The 14,314-nt window shown below is 52.0% G+C and overlaps 1 protein-coding gene and 1 long non-coding RNA gene across 2 annotated transcripts in view; one reads left to right on the top strand and one right to left on the bottom strand.

Moving 5' to 3' along the window:
* Nucleotides 1-14,314, bottom strand: part of LOC127385135 (uncharacterized) — a 58,610-nt gene that overhangs the window by 20,941 nt on the left and 23,355 nt on the right. The window lies entirely within an intron of this gene.
* EPS8L2 (EPS8 like 2) overlaps nucleotides 1-14,314 on the top strand; it is a 56,564-nt gene that overhangs the window by 10,161 nt on the left and 32,089 nt on the right. The window contains exons 2-3 of the mRNA XM_051620547.1: nucleotides 8,774-8,838; nucleotides 10,026-10,081. Of these exons, the coding sequence (XP_051476507.1) occupies nucleotides 8,795-8,838; nucleotides 10,026-10,081 (100 nt within the window). The 5' untranslated portion in view covers nucleotides 8,774-8,794. The remainder of the gene's footprint in view (nucleotides 1-8,773; nucleotides 8,839-10,025; nucleotides 10,082-14,314) is intronic.

Consider the following 14,314-nt stretch of genomic DNA (forward strand, 5'->3'; position numbering starts at 1 on the left):
GGCAAGTTTTACAGCAGGAAATGAAAATTATTGAAGCATCAGCTTCCCCAGGCCCCAACTGCTGTGGGCAGAGGTTTGGAAAGGAGTTGGGAGCAGAGTGAAGCAGCTATTGAACAGCAGGGGCAGAGGGAGCCAGGCTGCAGCCCTCCCCCTCTCTCTGGGGAAAGATACCACGGTGTGACCTTCCTAGGCAGGGAGGGAAGTATTTCTTGGCTCAGGTTGACCAATCTCACCCCACAGACTTCAAGATGACCATGCTGGAGACAAACTGAGGCTAAACGTGCCCCCCCCGCCCCCCGCCACGAGTGGCTCCCAGCCCAATAACAAGCTTTTCTCTGATGGCCAAAAAGCTGTTGGCTCACTGACCCTCCTGCTGCAATGTCTGAACTTCAGCCAGGCAAATGAATCAGCATTTCAGGGAGTAACCAAAAAGGCCCTTCCTTTAGGAGGAGGTGGTGGGAACGTCCCATGGAGCTCAGTGCCTCTGTCTTGCTCATGAACCAGTCATGGAGGAGCTGATTTACAAACAAAACTCCTTCTGCCCCTCCTGAGGGCTGGGGAGGGACCTGCCATCTTTCCTTGAAGCATTTCAGCCCCATTGGGGCTGGCACTAGCCAGGCAAGGAGCGTTCAGGTTTAGCTATCACGGTCCTCCTGAGGCTAAGGCTGTGAAGTAAGGTGGAAAATGAATGAGCCTGCCAGATTTATTGCTTATTTATTCTCACCGGTCTCCTGTAAAAGCTGTAACACCCTAGGAGGCTCGTAAGGATTGCACAGTGTTAATATGAGGTGGGGTCACTGGATGTACACATTAAAGCAATTGTTTAATGAACAATTAAGGCACTTGAGTGATTAGCTCTGAGCTGTGGCGGCAGCAAAGGCCAATTTCTTACCCACCATTATGGCCACAGCTGCAATAAATGACTGACACCCCTTGGGGACTAACAAGGACCACCCAGGTACTACCAGTGTGCTGTCAGAGTCGATATGGCAGCTGATGGTTGGACCAGATGGATGGACCAGCTCCTGCCAGAAGCAGTTTTGCCATGGGTGCTGTGCACAAACACATCCCCACCTTTCAAGCACAAACATCACAGCCCTGACCAAATCAGCTGCTTTTTTCCTGGTCCCACCATAAAGAAGGATACTTCACTGTGTCCTCAATCAGAGCCTTAACACTCCTGCAAGACACAGCAGGAACCCTCCCACCTTCTCCATCCCTGGCCACTAGCCCATCCTGCCCCACCAGTGCCAGCCCCTTGCTGAGTGTCCAGCTGCTCCACAACTGCCTTCCAGCCTGGAAAAGCCAGGAGAGAAATGAGAGATAGTCTCACTGAACAGCAAGGCACACATGAGGAGCAGCAGCCAGGTGCCAGTTAGGCAAAAGATTTGGGTGTTTTGCCCAAACTCAGGGGGGATTCAATGCCCTCCTTCAGGCTGGAGCAGGGCAGGGCAGTGCCCAGGGCTGTTACCCTGCTCTGGAATATGACACACACACACACAGGGTCCCTCCCTATTTTTATTGGCCTGATGTCCGAGTTCTGATTTCTCCACAGAGAAAATAAAAAGGTTCCCTTTCATCAACACAGTCACTGTTTCAAATCCTTCCCTCCTAAAAATCACAGTTACAACCCTCCTGCTGCCAGTGATCCAGCTCCTGGAGTCAGCACCAGGAAACAGGGATCATTTGGGGGGGCTTTGCTCACAGGTCTGGGCACAAATAAAGTTGGGATGGAGTTAAAAAACTACACAAGCCCTCACAACACTTTCTCCTCCCCAGGAAGCCTAGGGAACACATCACATTGTTGGCTTTTTTTCCCTGGGAAACAGAAGTGACTCAGGTTCCACTTTCTCTGGGAAGTTTTGAACTGGGTTTGTTTGGGTTGTTGTTTTTTTTTTAGTTTAAACCATTTAATGAGCTTTTCTCCAAGCTGCACTCACCCATCTCCTTCCATTTTTCCAGAAGCATGTAATTAAGACTTGGGGTGCTGTCTCTGGGCCTGGCTCTCAGGCTGGCTAGGCTGCAGCCCCAGCAGAGCTCAGCCTGGTGCCTCTGGCAGAGCCGAGCTCAGCAGACACAGGACAAGTCCCGACCTGCTCCCTGGTTTTCCTCCACCCGGCGCCTGCGGGATTCCTCAACAGGGAGGAAAAGTGTCAGTTCAGGAGCTGTGACTCAGCACGGGGACTCTGCAAACTTGTCAGAGAGGTAGTGGAGCCAGCTTCCAGGTTTCTCCCCCAAATATCGTGGAGACTGTGGCTATTTGTGCGTCCTCCCTGGGTATTTATAGAGCGAGGCACCGTCTGGACTCACTTTTGGTTGTCTTCCTTGAAGGAAGGTTTTACCTCCGAGCAGGAATATAAAAGCTCCCATTGTGGTTCAGCTGGCCTGCAGAGCCTCCCTCTCCCAGTCCAACCATTGCGGGTACTGAGAGTCCCCAGCAATGCCTGGACTCCTGACCCAGACCTACATCAAGGTCTGTTTGTGCCTCACCCCCCAACTAGAGAGGGTCACCCACGGGGGACACGGGGATAACCTCCCATGTCTCCTCTAGGCAGTCTGTGAATCTCGCATCAGGAATTTGTAAATATTGGCACTTTTGCTCCGTGGTATCAGCTGGTGTTTCTGAGCATGAACTCCCAGGCCCCCATTTCAGCCCCTCGGGGCAGCAGTAGATGCTCCACAGCCCCAGTGCAGCCCAGCAGGGCTCTGTGGGCTCCCAGGGACCGCTCAGACCAAGCCCAGCGGCCGGACGAGCCTGTGGGTGTTGCCCTCTCGGCGCTGGGAAGTCTGCCTAAACATTTTCCCAGGAAATAACTTTTTAAGCACAAATGACTGTTTCTGAGGCAGCGAGTGAAAAGGGGCAGAGGCTGCTTGGGTGTGATCCTCAGCAACGGGCACAGCTCCTGGTGCTCTGCAGTATTTGGGCGCAGTGTGGACGGGTACAGTGCTGTGCCCAAAAGCAAACAAAAAAACCCAACCAACCAACAAAAAGTGGCAATCAGGGCCCACCAAGGCTGGTGGGGGAGGGGGCTGTAGATCCGAGGGGACTCAAATCTAAAAGAGCTGCTGCCACTCCTCCCATGGAGGCTGAAGAACACTTGGTTCTTCTTCTCAGACCTATGCTGACCTCCTGGGCTGTGTTCTATTTGTGCAGGTGCTTGTCTTCTGGAGAATCTCCACAATGTGAAAAATCTCATGTACAGAGCAGGGAGTGTTTCTTCCACACACCCAGCAGGTTGAACCCACTGCCTGTGACTCTTAACCACGGTCACACGGGACGTGCCAAGCACACCCTGAACCTGCACACTCCCACCTCTTCCACAGGGGCCAGCGTCTTCCCAAAGGCACCTGTGATCTCAAGTGGCTCCATCACTCTAAAGATCACTTCCAAGGGTGCCAAGGATGGGAGGGAGGGAGGAAGGAAAGGACAACAGGACACACTACTTCCCCAAAACTTGGGGCATGGTAAAGACACCCCAAACCACACAGATATGAGTGGGGACTCCTACAGCCACCAGCCACTATAGAAACACCAGGCAGATGTGTTCCCCTTTCAAACCAGGAATTACCAGCTACAGGTTACATAGAGTCATGAAGTTCCAACTTGGTCCCACTGAGCCACCATGATTTCCAAGGCCTGATTTGCAAAGACAGGGTTTGGAAATTTTAATCTTAAGATGGGACAAGATCCTTGCTGGTTTGGGTTGGAGGGACCTCAAAGACCATCTAGTTCCAACCCCCCTGCATGGGCAGGGACACCTCCCACCAGCCCAGGCTGCTCCAAGCCCCATCCAACCTGCCCGTCAACACTGCCAGGGATGGGGCAGCCACAGCTTCCCTGGGCAACCTGGGCCAGGGTCTCCCCACCCTCAGAGTGAAGAATTTCCCCCTAAATTCCTGAAGTCCCTCCCCAGCTTTCCTGGAGCCGCTTCAGGAACTGGAAGGTTCTCTAAGGTCTCTCTGGAGCCTTCTCTTCTCCAGCCTGAACACCCCCAACTTTCTCAGTCTGTCTTTGTAAGAGTCCACCCAACAGCTTTCACCAGCATGCCATTCCCTTATCAAACACCCAGCAGCCCTGACAGACAGTGCTTTGTTGCCCTGGGAAGTTCAGAAGATAACATCATGTGGTGGGAGCTAATGTTTCTAACTGACGCTTTATGTTACTGGCCGAGGCTTTTGCTAATCTAGCATTTCTGCCTGACCCATCCAGTTGGCACAGGGACAGCAGCACCCTGCTCAAACCTGCCCCCTCCCACCCCAGGCAGGACCCCTGGGCAGTGTTTCCATCACAGAGATTTCACCAGTGCCCAAGCCCAGAATGGCCTTGGAGCAGAGCCTTCCCTCACCACCTTCTCGAGTGCTGCCACACGAAGCTGTTCCCCACCACCACCTTCAGGGCGACTTGACGGGGCCTTAGGGACCACTCTGCAGGTTGGCATCATTCCAGGTGATCCAACCCAGCCAAGAAAGGCTTGAGACCACAGACATCAAACCTTATTTGACCCTTTTTGTGCCACGTTGGTTAAACCCTCAGTGTCAGTAAACACGTGTCAATACGAGCTTGTGGGCATCAAGTCCCATCACACCAGGCAGATTTCAAGGGGATGAGTGATGGAAACAAAGACAAGGTCTGTAAGAAATAGGATAGACCATGCTAGGAAAAACTTCCTGTTCCTGCTAGGTAGCTTGTCGCTTTTTAAGATTTTGGGGTTTTTTGCCATGTTTTTCTACTGTTGTTCCAGCAAAGCTGTTGTGTTGGGTCAGGATTTGATGATCTTAAAGGTCTTTTCCAGCCTTGGTGATTCTGTGATTCTGTGTTTTGCTCAGCATTTCACCACTACAATAATATCATCTAACAGCCTCTGACACCAACCCACTTTCTCCAGCCCACTCTGCCACATCATCCTCTTAAAGGTACTCTTAGACCCATGATGAAAAACACCCACAAACTGCTGCTATTGTTATTAACAGTGATTATAATAATAGCCCTAAAAAACCACACCAGCATTTCACAATTTCAAGCTGTCCAATCTTCACCCAAAGTCCAGAAGTTTGCACAATCCCTTTCCATTTGCTAGAAGCACAAAAATGAATGGCCACAGCAGACAAGGGAGAAGTATTCCTAATAAAAATAATGTACAACAATAGGAGTGATCAGGTCCCAGAGAAGAGGCCCGTTATTCTTTCCCTTCCCATAGAACTTCTCCACCCTTGCAGTGTGGCAGCTCCTCCTTCAAAGAGACTCAAAGAAAGCCAAAACAATGTATGGCCCGTTTCCATTTGCTATAAAGTACAGAAGTGTAGCACAGACAACAATGCTAGGCTGACTCCTGACTCCGTGTGTCTTTGGGAGGATATCTGACCTCCAAGGATAAGACTGTCTGGAAAAATCAGGGAGTGAGATTTCCTTTGCTTTAAAGTACAATATGACTTCACCCACCTTGATGTTCTTTAGCATTGACTTCTGCTGGCCTCTCCAATGCCCTCTGCTTCAGCACATGGGATCTCCTGCCCGGGGATGGTCACAGTGCCAGGCTTTAACCAGGCACTTGAGCTTCCCCTTAAGAAAGTCCCCCCAGCACAAGTGCAGTGCTGCTGTTTGTCCCTGTGGGCACACTTTAAGCCTGGCTCAGCTGCTGGAGCCCCCACCCCATTAAACACCATTCCAGGCCTAGCTGGCTCCTTGGCAACCCATAGACAAACACTGTCCTGCACCCTCAGAAGAGTGGGTGATGGTCTGCAACCTGGATTTGATGAGGCTGAGTGCAGGGCACCCCCTGCACAGCCACACAACATCTGGCCAAACTTGCCTCTCGCTCCCCTTCCTGTTCCTGCTCAGGAGGAGGAGAGAGCAGCCACTCCCTCCAGGGAGATAAGAGAGATCAGGAGCCCTTGACTCAGGGAAGCGTGACCCACAGTTGGAATGACACAGGGAGAAGACAACACACGTCAGTGTTTGCAGCCTGTCAGAGCCCTTAGGGATCCCCCCAGGGATCCACGACCCCATCTCACCTCTTGACTTGTCTTTGGCTCCATCCACACTTAAAGGTGAAATCCTCTCTCTCTCACAAACACTCATAAGCCCCCAGTCTGCCAGTGAGGATGCAATTAATATCAGGCATTTTCAGACTGAATTACAAGCTCTGGAGTGAGGCTCTGTCCTGGTTTAATGGGGTCAGCATCACACCAGACCCACGTTTCCATGAGCACACGACTGAGCACAGACACGGCCCTTAAAGCAGCAGGAAGAACTAAGCAAAGGTTAAAGAATGAAAACAGCATGAATCAAGAAAAAGAAGGGGGCCCAGCTGGATAAGGACCTGCTGACTTGGCAGGGGCTGGTGATACTTCCAGTTTCATGGCTTCCTTTGGGTGCAGGAAGAGAGGACAATGTCCTGGGGGTGCTGGGTGAAGGGAGAGGGGCCCTGGGATGTTACAAATACTGATCTTCCAGCTCCCTCTCAACCCATTCTATGATTGATTCTATGACCTTACAACCAGCCCCTCACTGAAATGTCAGTGATTCTGCTTGGGCAGGAAGAAGATTTGAGTGTTAGGGTGGCAACAGGACCACAAATGGCATAAAACCTTTAAAACCTTTCTGCTGGGTGGTGGTTGTTCCCACCACACATGTGGAGCAGCACCATGGCAAGTCATTCTGGCACCCAGAGGTCTGGTCGCATTTCAACCAGTCAAGCCACATGGGAACTCATCCTACCTTGCTCTGGGGAGCCCAGCTCGTCCCATCAGTACCTATTAACTACCTTGAGATAAAGAACTGGCTCATTTTGTGGCCAGTCCCACTTCACCCAGGAAGCTGAGCAGCAACTTCTGCCACTGCCATGGAGTCTCCCCCCAGCTCTGGTCATCAGCCCTGGGCTGACGTGATCAGGTGGTGTAAAGTAAACTGCCCAGAGCTGGGTTTATTAGAGCACATTCCCCCTTCTAGGTATCTTATGCTAATGCACAAAGAGATCTGGGAGATAGGGACAGTTTGAAGACTGTAAAAGGAAACCAGCAGACAGCAATTAACAGAGGAAAAAATTCACAGGTACCCAAGCTCAGGCACAGGGACGGGTTTTATTACGCTCAGAGCAGTTGGCAAAACACCAAGTTTCTATTCCTACGTTTATATGAATTTACGTGTGTGTGCATGGACTTTGGTATCCACCATGAGAGAGCCAAAAAAGGAAGAATTTAAGAGATGACCTACCAAATGCACTTCCAGGTAATTGCCAGCACTGTCTCAGTGCTAAGGAGCATTACTGTGCCACAAAACAGGCTAGAGGCTGCAAGGTTGAGCCCAAACCACAGGGCACATACCCCTGTGTGGCTGTGCAGTGCCACAGCACATGCACATCCCCTGTTCTTTGTCAGGAGAGCTGGATCTCCACAAAATATGTCCCTCAGACAGGCATGCAGGTTTGTTAGAATCAGTGAGAAATCTCTAGAGCCACCCTCCCCGCAGGGTGAAACTCACTGAGCAAAAGACCACGAATGTTTCCAACACAAGGAATAAAAATGGATACAAGGAGCCCTGAAGCAGAGATAACCAGCCTCCAGAGGGGAAATCCCAGGTGCCAGGGATTACTCCAAAGTATTCCCCAGGGATTACACAGACCTTAGCCCAAGCTCAGTTAAGAAGAACCTCCATGAGGCAGCTCTCTCTGCTGCCTGCCAGGGGCAGCTGTCACGCAGCCCACGGCACACACCAAGCACATCCACAGGTCCCCTGGCAGGAAAACCCACCAAAAACACTGAGAAATTTCTTCCTTCAGGCCAACACCGAGTACTTTAAAGCCATGCCTTTGAATTCTGACAGCCTTACTATGAAGTGAGCAGAGTCCTGCCCAGGCAAAGCAAAAGGGCAGCCCTGAGCACCCAGCCCGTGGGCAGGTGCCCCTCGAGCTTTTCAAAAGCAAGTAAAAAGCCCAAAGCCTTTGTCTTGGCTTTCCTTCAACTCCTGCACTGGAGCAGAGGTCAATACCTTGGATTCCAATACAAAGCATCCCCTGAGATTGTATTATACCTTTTTTGCCTCCTGTCCCGTCCTGTCCCCCCCCACCCCTTTGCAGTCTGCTCTCAGAGCAGTGCCTGGATATCTCATATTCTTCTCTCATATTATTTATAATTCTCATCTGAAAGAGGAGGTAAAAAAAACCTGTGAGCAGAGCCTGTCTGCCCCTCCCCCTCAGCCATCCCAGCAAACTTCTCTCCATCCTCATCCTGCCAGTGGAGCAGCATTCTCCATGATGTTACCTTTCCCTGTGCAATACCCTCTCCTCAGGGTCCTTTAACAGCTGGCCCAAAGCTCAAAATCACAACATAACAGAAGATCATGGCACTATAAGCACAAAAAACTCCTCAGGACACTGACAGTTCAGCCCGTGGCCACAGGGAGCTGCCTGGCTGTTGATGGCCTCTGAGAGACCAGAAAGGCAAAGGCCACACCAGCCCCTGCTGAAGTGCAGTCCCAGCTTTGCTGGGAAGAGACGTGCTGAAATGCCACAAAGTCTGGAAGGGATGGGGAAGAGGTGGACAGCCTGGGATGGGTCACCTTCAGAGGTGTCTGAGCCACCTCTCTGAGCTACCAGGGCAGAGAGTGGCAGAAAAACCCAGTTGTGCTCATGGGGCTGCTCTGGTCTGCCCACCCTGCTTGCTTGCTGCTCAGAGACCCTGAGCCAGAGGTGGGAAGGGCAGCACACACATGGATAAACCATCTGATGGAGTGGTTTCTGGTCACTAAACTCTGTCTCTTCTGCTTCTGCTGCAGTTGCCTGTCCTGTGAAGCGACATGAGTCTCAAGGGATCCCTCAACAGCAACCCTGGCTCATCAAAGTAAGGATCTCCATGGTGGGCCTCACTGCTGGCCCCACACTCCTTCCTACCACCCAGGGGCATCTCCAGGTGGTCCCACTTTCCCTTCATGTCCCTGTTATTTGTTTCACCCTTCCTGGGCACCTCACAAGCTGTAGACATAGCCAGCACAACTGCCTCTCACCTCTCATGCCCTGCATGCTGTGGCTTGTTAATGCCACTTCATGGACAGAGAGATGAGAGGGGCACTGGGAGCTCCTCCACCTGCAGCTTGGGGCTCACAGCAGCCCACAGCTTCCTGATGGAGCCAGAGCCACCAGCTCTGTCTCCCTCCTTCCTGCATGCTCCTTGTCTCTGGAGAGCAGGGTGTAAGTGTATAAGCACCATGAACCACTGCTTGCCCTCAGGGGGACATGGTGACAGAGCAGAAAGGAGCCACTGGGCACCCACTGGCTCATTGCACCCTGCACAACAGCCTGACCACAGTATCTGAAACCTAGAGGTCCTGTTTTGATCCTCCCCTGCCAGGCCTGAGCTGGAGAAACATTACCTGCTGGCTGTGCACAACCCAGGCACAAGGGGATGGCCCTGCAGTGGGTGTCACCCACCCTTAGAGACCTGACACCCCAAAACTCAAGTGCTTAAACACAACTATGCCCTTCTGCATTTTTACATATGACCATGTTCTACACCTGCCTTCAAGGAGGACATCTCAAAAGGATCCATTAACGAGAAATCTTAACCTTGGCACTTTCACTGCCTCAGGTACCACACAGAGGGGTCATTTACCTGCACTGCCCCCTGTAACAACCTCATTTATGGGTCACTGGGAGCTGCTGTCCCTAAAACAGCTGCTCCAGAAGCCACCACATCCTTCCAGGGGACACAGGGTGTGAAGGTAACTCTAGTGGGGACAGGCCCAGACGGGCTTCTCTGTCTCCTGTTTCTGGCTGCTGGGTTTAGTGACACGTGCCCACGGTGTGGATAACAGCTTGGGTTGCAGCCAGAGCCACCAGCACAGTCAGAGAAGCAAATGCTTTTCCTGGCAATTCCAAGTGGTACCACGTCTGATGGACGTGAGGAGGAGGGCAGGGCTGGTTCCCCTGGGGATGGCTGCAGGGTTGCTGTACTGATGAGCTGCAGTGTGAAAGCAGGTGTTGGAAAGATCCAAGAGCTGATGGGTTATTGGTACCTTCCTTCTCTTGCAGTGGCAGCATGGGCAGAGCAGACGGAGCTGCCAAGCTGAGCGCAAAGGACCTGTATGGTGAGTCGTGCCCACAAGCACATCTAAGGTTTCCTACAGCAAAAGCAGCTCTGGAGATCTGGATGTGGCTGTTGGGGAGTTTCGGGCTGGAAGTCGATCAAAGCCACGTGAATCCAGACCTCCACACGCAACAGGTTGGGCTGGCATGGCAGCAAAAACACAGCTCACCTCTGTGCCACCACCTGGAGACAGCTGTGATTTTGGGGAACAGATAAACTTCCTGTCACACCCGCCCAGATCCTCTCCAGTTATGTTAGCAAGATAACCTGATAAAGGGCCTAACAAAAGAAAGGCTGTCCCCAGCAAGTTAATGATTATCCTCTTCTAACTACTCAGTGAACCACAAAAACTCCAGTGCCCTTTGGCTCTTTGGAAGGGAACAGGCAGGATGGGTGCTGGTGCAGAGCCTGAGCTGCAGCTTGGTTACAAACCAGCCCAGCTCCAGAGGAGCCACAGAGAACATTGAGGCATCAATACCAGTTATTCCTGATCACAGCAGCTCTCTTAATGTATCCCAGGTGAAGAAGACCTGGCCTGTGGGGTGGGCAGGACAAGCAGAAAGTCACTGAGATGTCACCTCCCTCAGTCACTCCCTGGAGAAAAAGATGGGGCTTTGTCTGGGACAACACTAGTGACTTTTGGGGAGTCCAAGCCTGCAGACTCTCCCACCTGAGCTGTGGATTTGCCTGGTTGATGCTTTCTTTTTGGGTGCAAACAGGCCATGTGTGCCCCTTGTTGGAGAGCTTATACTTGATCAGAAATCTCTTTGTCCCTGGGAAGGGACTCTGGGTGCTGCAGGTGTTTTGGCTGGAGGTTTATTGGTGCGGAATGGCCCAGAGCAGTGTCCTACAAGTGACTTGTCTTGCCTGGGGAGAAGTGAATGCTGGTGGGAAGGTGGGGGCTCTACTTAATGGATGAGTGCTAAACAAAGTCATTGTTGAGGTTGATTAGCTGCAAAGAATTGAAACATGGGGATTCAAGTAGAACAGAAATTTGGTGTTACTGGCATTTTGCTACTGGCCTTGGATGCTGCACGATGGGCAGGTGCCAAGTGGGGGTTTGAACGGTGGGAGTCGCTTGTCTGGAGGTGAAAGGACACATGATAAGCCTAGAAAGAATCAAGAGGATGAGATGTGGAAATGCTTGGGTGCTGCTCCACTTTGCACACAGGACTGCTAGTTCAGATCAGCTCCTCCAGCAGCAGCACTGCTGCTGCTGTGCACTGAACGCTGCTGTGGGCCTGGCCAGGGGCAGCAGGAAATAGTTGCCAGGTAAACAGAGAATCATAAAGAGACCTGTGAAAATGAAACTGAGAGCTCAAAACTGCGCTGGGAACATGGCACGTGTGCAGGGTGGCACCCAGGGGCAGAGGCAGCCCAAGGCTCTGAACTGTCAGGGTGTTGGGGTGGGATCTAACCAGGAGCTCCAGGTTGGCTTGGTGCCTCAGCACCAGCCCCCACCACCAAGGCTGAGAAATTGTCTTGGAAACAAACACCATTTCTCAAATAAGTCCTTTTCAACACCAAGTTCCATCTTTTACGTTTTTACACACCCCAAAAAGCAAATTTCACCAGGGATGGGACCTCTCTGACTGGATTCCAGCAAACCTTAAATGGGGACTGTAAATCCATTGGCCAAACCCTCAAGAGGGACATATCAGCTGCCAGTTATTTCCCTGCCACTGCTGATTTCCAAGGGCTCCAGTAATTCCCAGTGTGAATAGGTGGCTCAGCCAGCCCTGCATGAGGACACCCACAGGGGTTTTGCTTGGCAGAACTTGAAACCTGCTCCACTCATGCAGGGAGCCTTTGTCACAGGACACTCAGCATCTGTCAAACCAGTATTCACACTCAGATCCTCCCTCCCCCAGCATTAATTTCTGCTGTGAGCTGGCACACTCGGGGGTGGAAGGCAGGCAAGAACTCAAATTCCAGGGAGAATTATGTTTCATAACAAAACAAATCACATCAAGCCAAGCTGGCCTTGCTTATGTGATTATGATGCTGCTAAGGGATGTTCAGAGCTTACAGGGCTCTCCACACTTCCATTTCCCCCCCGTGTGAGCAGGCTGGGCCCTCAGCCTGTACATGCTGCCAAAGAAAGGAGTGCAACAACTCCCAGATTCCCAGCACACAGAGATCTCCTGCATTTAAAGCCCACTGGGCAAGGTACACACATGCTCCAATGCACACAGATGGCTAAAGATCATCCCCAGGTGAATGAGGCCTTAGTTTTACCTTTCTTAAGATGTTTCTTCTGCAATAGGGTGAGTGCCTCTGGCCACAGGGGATGGGAGGAAGGAAGGCAGGTGCTGAGCCAGCAGCTCGGGGACTTGGGCTCTACATGCAGGCCCAGTCTGAGCCCTCATTACTGGCCTAACACAACTGGAGTGCCAGCTGCAGGGACATGACTGCTGTCTGAGAGCCAAGGTGTCCCCAGCATCCACAGGGATTTACTGGCAGTGTTAAAGCCACCTCAGGTGAGACTCTGGGGAGGGATAAATAAAAGCATTGTGGCGAGGCTGAAGCTGAGCAGCAGCTCCAGGCTGTGCAGAGAAAGCCAGCTGGATGACAAGTGGGGATATGCTCTGGGGGATTCAAAGACACAGAGTGACACTCACAGGGCCACGTAGGTCTGCACAGGACACAGCTTCACAGCTTGTGAGGGGTAGGAAAGGTGGCTGCCCTAGTGTCACCCTTGGCCTACTTTAATTGCCCTTATCATCAAGTACCTGGCATGGCACCGTGTCTCCTTCACTGTGGGGAGCACAGAGGGGTGCAGAGAGATAACCAAAGTCACTGGGGAGTTCTGCAAAGAAATTGGCTTAAAGCCCTGAGATATCTTCCTCTACCAGAGCTTGTCAGAGCTGGGTACACTTTCTAGATGCTCAGCTGTCCTTGGTGGAGCTTCCTGGCTGTCATGGGAGCAGGACACTCCTCCTTTCCTACCCCCTTAGCAAAGCAGCATCACATTTGCTCAGCTCCATGTTCTGGAAGAGTCTGTGGCTGCCTGCAAAGAGCGAGCCCCAGCTCCCTGGCAGCAGGGGGAATGGCTGGCACCTATCATGTTGCCACCTTCCTCCATGCACAGCAACCAGCTGAATAAATGTTAATGCACCCCATAAATAAATTAAGCTGCTTCTCCGCTTACTGGCGTCCGTTCTGAACCTAGATGAGAGCCTGGGGGTGGAAACCACTGTGGCTCTGGCAGAAGCCAAGGGAAGGGCTGGAAAGAAGGGTTTCTGCACAGTGCTTCCCACAGTGGGCTTCTTTCTGTGGTGACACCAGCTGGACTTCTGCAGGTGTTCATCTGGGCTGCTTTCCTAGTTGCTCAGTCTCTTGTGAGGGGTTAGGCAGCATAACCAGGAGAAGCTGCACAGACTCCAGGACAGTTTAATGGCTCCAGTGGATTTCCTGGGGGGCTGTAGGAAGGCAGTGGCTCTGCAGCAGGGCTCAGAGCAGCCCATTTCTGTTTGGCTGTCCTGTCTGTCCCTGCCGTGCTCAGCTGCTTTCCAGCACCTCTGGCCAATTCCATGCATGTATTTGCTTGTCACTGCAAATGCAGGGACACAGAAGTGCCCAAGAGACCTGAAATGTCTTACATCCAAACCTGTGAGACCCAGCCAGTTGCCTCCAACCTGGCCACCCCATCCTTTACAAGCTCATTTCTGGGAAAGACCTAAATTTGTTGGGATACAGGACTGGGAAAAGGGATTTTGGAGCAAGAGAAACTGCCTGTGGCAGGAGTTAGGCTGGAGAAATGTGGCGCTCAGCAGCCAGGATCACTTGACACTGCACAGCCTTGTAACCCAAGAAAGGCTTAGGTGCTGTAACCAGACACATGGCACCAAGACAAAGAGAAGAGCCATTCCTGTAGCCCTGGACAGGTGTCACCTCCTTGGGGAGCTATGGGGACAGGAGCCACCACAGGTAATGGCTGCACCCAGGAGCCACTGGCTAGGCAGAAGTTTTGCCATCAGAGTTGACAGCAAAGGAGCAAATTATGTTTAATGGTCACAAATCAAGTGCTTGGGGTCTGCACAGACCCTCCCTGTCTCCCAACAGGGGTCTCCTCCCCCACTGCTCCCTTGCTGCCATTTCAGCTTCTTTCTTCACATCCCCTTTTCCCACCCGAGATTCCAGCTTCAGATTACCCCGGCTCCCCTCCGACCCTGCGTCGTGGGTGACCCTTTTATTCAAAGCCTTGGACACTTAATACTCCAACTGGAGGCAG

This window comes from Apus apus, chromosome 5, assembly GCF_020740795.1.
Source record: "Apus apus isolate bApuApu2 chromosome 5, bApuApu2.pri.cur, whole genome shotgun sequence".
In the NCBI taxonomy this organism is placed as follows: domain Eukaryota; kingdom Metazoa; phylum Chordata; class Aves; order Apodiformes; family Apodidae; genus Apus; species Apus apus.